This window comes from Erinaceus europaeus, chromosome 23, assembly GCF_950295315.1.
Source record: "Erinaceus europaeus chromosome 23, mEriEur2.1, whole genome shotgun sequence".
NCBI lineage: Eukaryota > Metazoa > Chordata > Mammalia > Eulipotyphla > Erinaceidae > Erinaceus > Erinaceus europaeus.
In genome coordinates, this window is record NC_080184.1 from 10,909,354 (window position 1) to 10,916,264 (window position 6,911).

The 6,911-nt window shown below is 43.0% G+C and overlaps 1 protein-coding gene across 1 annotated transcript; it reads right to left on the minus strand.

The window, feature by feature from the left end:
• Positions 1-3,698: 3,698 nt before the first annotated feature.
• LOC103116125 (olfactory receptor 7E178-like) lies at positions 3,699-4,628 on the minus strand. Its single transcript, XM_016189517.2, has one exon. It carries the CDS (start codon positions 4,533-4,535, stop codon positions 3,699-3,701), a length of 837 nt encoding a protein of 278 aa, XP_016045003.1. The 5' UTR covers positions 4,536-4,628.
• Between the last annotated feature and the right edge of the window lie 2,283 nt (positions 4,629-6,911).

The following is a 6,911-nucleotide window of genomic DNA, read 5'->3' on the forward strand; positions in this document are numbered from 1 at the left end:
AAAAGGAAAAATAAATAAATATTTAAAAATTATAATATATATATATAAATAAAATAAGTTAATAAATGGCATACTTAAAAGTAAAGTGGAATTTCTAAGAAATAACATCTCATTTCCATTATTTAATTACTATGTTTCTAAAACATAACTTCTTTTTTTAAAATTTATGTCTTTATTGGGGAATTAATGTTTTACATTCAACAGTAAATACAATAGTTTGTACATGCATAAGATTCCCCAGTTTCCCATTTAACAATACAATCCCCACTATGTCATTTATCATCCTTCAAGGACCTGTATTCTCCCCACCCACCCACCCACCCCAGAGTCTTTTACTTTGGTGCAATATGCCAATTCCATTTCAGGTTCTACTTGTGTTTTCTTTTCTGATCTTGTTTTTCAACTTCTGCCTGAGAGTGAGATCGTCCCATATTCATCTTTCCGTTTCTGACTTATTTCACTCAACATGAATTTTTCAAGGTCCATCCAAGATCGGCTGAAAACGGTGAAGTCACCATTTTTTACAGCTGAGTAGTATTCCATTGTGTATATAGACCACAACTTGCTCAGCCACTCATCTGTTGTTGGACACCTGGGTTGCTTCCAGGTTTTGGCTATTACAAATTGTGCTGCCAAGAACATATGTGTACACAGATCTTTTTGGATGGATATGTTGGGTTCCTTAGGATATATCCCCAGGAGGGGAATTGCAGGGTCATAGGGTAGGTCGATTTCTAGCCTTCTGAGAGTTCTCCAGACTGTTCTCCACAGAGGTTGGGCCAATGTACATTCCCACCAGCAGTGTAGGAGGCTTCAAGCCCCTAGGGGGGAAGCTTTCCAAGTGGTGAAGCAGGGCTGCAGGTGTCTCTCTTTCTCTATCTCTCCCACTCTCTTGATTTCTGGCTGTCTCTATCCAATAAATAAAGATAATAAAAAAAATTATTAATGGCTACCAGGATCAATAGATTCAGCACTGTGTCCCAGTGATAAATCTGGAGGAATAAGAAAGAGAGAAAGAAAGAGAGAATAAGAAAGAGAGAATAAGAAAGAGAGAAAGAAAGAAGGAAAGAAAGAAAGAAAGAAAGAAAGAAAGAAAGAAAGAAAAAAAACAAGTAAGGAAGAAAGAAAGTTGTCTGGAAAAACTCTATGCTGGCACAGAATTATAGTTGTAAGAACTGGTAACATCATAACAAATTAACAAGCATAAGAATAGTCATTGGAGGGGGCCAGGCAGTAGCACAGCGGGTTAAGTGCACATGGTGCAAAGCGCAAGGACTGGCTCAAGGATCACAGTTAGAACCCCCAGCTCACCACCTACAGGAATCTCGCCTAACCAGCAGTGAAACAGGTCTGTAGATGTCTATCTTTCCCCCCTTCTCTCTCTCTCTTCCCCTTTCCTCTCAATTTCTCTCTGTCCTAGCCAACAAATTTTAAAAAGTAAAAACTGCTACAGGAGCAGTGGATTTGTAGTACTGTTGCACTCACAGAGCTCCAGCAATAACCCTGGAAGCAAAAAAAAAAAAAAAAAGTAGAGAAATACAGACACCTGCAGACCTACTTCACTACTTGTAAAGCGTCCCCTCTGCAGGTGGGGAATGGGAGGCTAGAACACCGATCTTTAAATGTTTTTAAATTATCTTTATTTATTTGGTAAATAAATAAAGAGCCAGAAATCAAGAGGAAGGGGAAGATAGGGAGGTAAAGAGACAGAGAGACACCTGAAACTCTGCTTCACTATGCATGAAGTTTCCTCCCTGCAGGTGAGGACCAGGGGCTTGAATCTCTGGGTCCTCGTGCACTCAACCAGATGCGCCACCACCCGGCCCCTGGAACCCAGATCTTAACTAGGTGTGTCACCCACCACCCGCCCCCCTGAACAAGCATCTCTAAATGTCTAGGTCATAGATGATAGAAAAAATCTAAGGTGTGATGAGATTTCATTATGCACTGATGTTTTAAGTTTATTCTATAGGAGGAGGTGGAGGAGGAGAGGAGGAGGAAGAGGAACAGGAGGAAGAAGAAAAGGAGGAGGAGGAGGAGGAATAGAAGGAGAAAGGAAGAGAAGGAGGAGGAGGAAGAGGAGGAGGAGAAGGAAGGGAAGGAGGAGGAAGAGGAGGAGGAGAAGGAAAGGAAGGAGGAGGAAGAGGAGGAGGAGAAGGAAGGGAAGGAGGAGGAAGAGGAGGAGGAGAAGGAAAGGAAGGAGGAGGAAGAGGAGGAGGAGAAGGAAAGGAAGGAGGAGGAAGAGGAGGAGAAGGAAAGGAAGGAGGAGGAAGAGAAGGAAGGGAAGGAGGAGGAAGAGGAGGAGGAGAAGGAAGGGAAGGAGGAGGAAGAGGAGGAGGAGAAGGAAAGGAAGGAGGAGGAAGAGGAGGAGGAGGAAGAGGAGGAGGAGAAAGAAGGGAAGGAGGAGGAAGAGGAGGAGGAGAAGGAAAGGAAGGAGGAGGAAGAGGAGGAGGAGGAGGAAGAGGAGGAGGAGAAGGAAGGGAAGGAGGAGGAAGAGGAGGAGAAGGAAAGGAAGGAGGAGGAAGAGGAGGAGGAGGAGGAAGAGGAGGAGGAGAAAGAAGGGAAGGAGGAGGAAGAGGAGGAGGAGAAGGAAAGGAAGGAGGAGGAAGAGAAGGAGGAGGAGGAGGAGAAGGAAGGGAAGGAGGAGGAAGAGGAGGAGGAGAAGGAAAGGAAGGAGGAGGAAGAAAAGGAGGAGGAGGAGGAGAAGGAAGGGAAGGAGGAGGAAGAGGAGGAGGAGAAGGAAAGGAAGGAGGAGGAAGAGGAGGAGGAGAAGGAACATTTTTAGATACTTATGAGAAACAGAGATGAAATATGGGAGAGATCAGAGCAGCACAGCTTACTTCAACATGGCAGGGAAATGAGCGTGAATAGGCGTCATACACATGCCAAAACATATGTTATCAGATGAACTGTTTCTCCAGCCCCATGAACTAACTTTTATTCTTTAATATTTTAAAATTGTCTTTATTTATTTGATAAAGACAGCCAGAAACCAAGAAAGTAGGGGGAGAGACAAAGAGGGAAAGAGACAGAGAGACACCTACAGACCTGCTTCACGACTCATGAAGCTTTCCCCCGCAGGTGGGTTCCTTCAACCTGGGTCCATGTACACTGTAACATGTGCGCTCAATCACATTTCCAACCATCCAGCCCCTGCACTAACATTTTTTCCCTCCAGGGTTATTGCAGGGTCTTGGTGCCTGTACTAGGAGTCAGCTGCTCCTGGAGGCCTTTTTTCCCCATTTTGTTGCCCTTGTTGCTGTCATTATTGTTCTTGTTGACATTGATGTTGTTGCTGGATAGGACAGGGCAAAAAGGAGAGATGAGGGGAAGACAACGAAGGGGAGAGAAAGACTGGCACCTGCAGACCTGCTTCACTGGCTGTGAAGTGACCCCGCCACCCCCCCCCCCCGCTGGTGGGGAGCCAGGGACTTGAACCAGGATCCTTAGGACGGTCCTTGAGCCTTGCACCATGTGTGCTTAACCTGCTGCATTACCACCCTCCCCCTTCACTGACTTCTCACTCCTGTTACTCTACAATATGCCCTCAATTTCATTCAAGATGATCCTGAATAGATCATTTCCAGAACAATTATCTATATATCAAATACTCAAAAGCCACTTTTTCTTTTAAGTCCAAATGTTTAATCACAAAATCATTTCTAATTTTCCGATTTAATTAAAAAAAAAAGCAAATATCAGCAGTAGACAATTCTGTTGAGGAGGCTCTGTGTGGCTATCTTAATGTCCTTGTTCCTCAGGCTGTAGATGAAGGGATTCAGTGTGGGGACTAACATTGTGTAGACCACTGAGACCACAGCAACCTTCCTGGGAGAAGGTGAGAATAGAGAACTGAGGTACACACCAACACCCGTCCCATAAAATAAGCAAACTACGGACAGGTGAGAGCAGCAGGTGGAGAAGGCTTTGCACCTCCCACCTCTTGAAGAGACTCTCAAAACAGAGGAGACAATTCTGGTATAAGAGAAAAGGATCCCTGAGATTGGGACACCACCAAAGATGGCACTTATCAAGTACATTATTATCTTATAGACGGCAGTGCTATCACAAGCATGTTTGAGTAACTGAGGAAGGTCACAGAAAAAATGTGGAACTTCTACATTTCCACAAAAGGTAAGCTGTGACATCATGAAGCTGTGGACTTGGGAGTCTGACAGACCGAACAGAAGGGACGCCAGAATCAACAGGTTACAGAGACGGGCGTTCAAGATAGCAGAGTAATGCAAAGGGTGACAGATGGCTACAAATCGATCAAAAGCCATCACCAAGAGCAGTGCACTGTCCAGACATCCAAAAAGATAAAAGAGTGACAGCTGAGTCAGGCAGCCTGTGTAAGAGATGACTTTTCTCTGAGTCTGAAGGTCCCAAATCATCCTGGGGACGGTTGTGGAGATAAAACCGATGTCAGCTGCAGATAGGACTGAGAGGAAGAGATACATGGGGGTGTGGAGGTGAGGGTCAGAGCTGACAGCCAGGATGATGAGAAGATTCCCCATTACACTGATCAGGTACATGGTCAGAAACAGACAGAATAGCAGCGGCTGGAGTGCTGGATCATCTGAGAGTCCCAGAAGGAGGAATTCCAAGACAGCTGTTATATTGTCTGGATTCAAATCACAGAGACACCTGTCGAATAATAATAATAATAATAATAATAATAATAATAATAATAATAATAATACGTGAGGGTGAGTTCTAGTATACAATTAGTTTTGACTTGGTCCTCATCTAGATTCATAGAGATTGGTCACACTTGAAGATATATTTCACAGAACAGGACTTGGACTGGGTTTGGTGTATTGCACCAAAGTAAGAATCTGGGGTGAAGAAGGAGGGTTCCGGTCCTGGAACAGGATGGTGGAGGAGGACCTAGTGGGGATTGAATGGCAATGTGGACAACTGAGAGAGGTGACACATGTGAAAATGATTGATTTTACTGTTGACTGTAAACCATTACTCCTCCAGTAAAAACTATTTTAATGTATTTTTTATTACCTTTATTTGATAGAGACAGCCAGAAACCAACAGAATAGGGGATATAGAGAGGAAAAGAGGTGCCGGGTGGTGGCCCACCTGATTGAGTGCACATATTACAATGCACAAGGACCCAGATTCAAGCCCCTGCACCCCACCTGCAGGGGGAAAGCTTCACACGTGTTGAAGCAGAGCTGCGGGTGTCTCTCTGTCTCTACATCCCACTCTCTGTGGACTTAATAGGTAGAGGTGGAAAGAAAGATAGGAAATATAACTTATTTTGAAGGATCTAAGATCTTTTTTTTCTAAAGAACTCCATTTGTTGACTTCAAGTCTTCTCCTTTCAATTTCTCTCTAACCACTAATAAATAAATAATATTTAAACAATAAATTGGGAGAGAGACGGAGAGACACCTGCAGTCCTGCTTCACCACTTGTAAAGCTTTCCCCCTGCAAGTGGGGGCATGTCTTTCCCTCTCTAACTCCCTCTTCCTCCTCAATTTTTCTCTATCTCTATTCAATAATAAATAAGTAAATAAATAAGATTTAAAAATATTTTAAAAGTTGAAAACAAAATGAAAATAAATAAAAAATAAATAAGATTCTCACCAATCTTTTCACCCTCTACCTCCCTGGGTACTTACAGGTCTGTTCTTGAACTCTGGTCTTTCATGCTCAAGAGTGAAAATTCAACCCTGTCTGCTGAAGAACAGTGAGAGACTAGGCTGTGTCCTCACACCAGGAAGAAAGTCAGACTCAGACGTGAATCACTTTACATAGACCGGGACTCTGAAAGGAGGAGACACCTTCAAGTGAGTAACAACACTCCGCTGGCCCCAAGCCTTGACTCATACTAATTCTGTATGGTCTTGAGGGATCAAGAGATAAATCTTTTCATTAATACATTTTTTTTCCAATATCCCACTCTCTGTGGACCTAATCAGTAGAGATGGGAAAAAGGTAGGAAATAGAACTTATTTTGAAGGATCTGAGATGTTCTTTGTTTGTTTTCTAGAGAACTCCATTTAATGACTTAAAATATGACCTCCAGTTACAAGGTCAATAACATGAAATTTAATAAATTGTCATTGTTGTTGTTTTCACTGTTCCAGATAAACATTATTTTTCTAGATAGTTATAAGTATTTATTATTGTATTATATTTATTTATTTATTTATTGGATAGAGACAGCCAGAAATCAAGAGGGAAGGGGTTGATAGAGAGGGAGAGAGACAAAGAGATACCTGCAGCCTTGCTTCACCTCTTGTGAAGCTTTCCCATCTGCAGGTGGGGACGGGGGCTTGAACCTGGGTCCTTGTATGTCATAATATGTGTGCACAGCTAGGTGCACCACCACCCTTCCCCACGTTAGAAATGTTCAGATTCCTTCTTCTGCATGTTTTAGCCCAATTTTCCCAACAGCATTTGTAGAAGAGTCTTTCATTACCATGTTTTTTTTTAAAAAATATTTTTTATTTATTCTCTTTTGTTGCCCTTGTTGTTTTACTGTTGTAGTTATTATTGTTGTCATCATTGTTGGATAGGACAGAGAGACATGGAGAGAGATGGGGAACATAGAGAGGGGGAGAGGAAGATAGAGAAGTGCAGACCTGCTTCAACACTTGTGGTGCAACTCCCCTGTAGGTGGGGAGCTGGGGGCTCCAAGGGGTCCTTGCACTTTGTGCCACATGCGCTTAACCCACTGCGCTACCACCCAACTCCCTTCATTACCATGTTTTTTAAATATTTATTTATTTTATCTTTTGTTGCCCTTGTTTTATTGTTGCAGTTATAATTGTTGTTGTTATTGTTGTCGTCGTTGTTAGTTAGGACAGAGAGAAATAGAGAGAGGAGGGGAAGACAGGGAAGGGGAGAGAAAGACAGACACCTGCAGACCTGCTTCACCACCTGTGAAG

Coding starts and splice junctions, on each gene's coding strand:
- LOC103116125 (XM_016189517.2), bottom strand. CDS start 4,535: ATGTACCTGATCAGTGTAATGGGGAATCTTCTCATCATCCTGGCTGTC.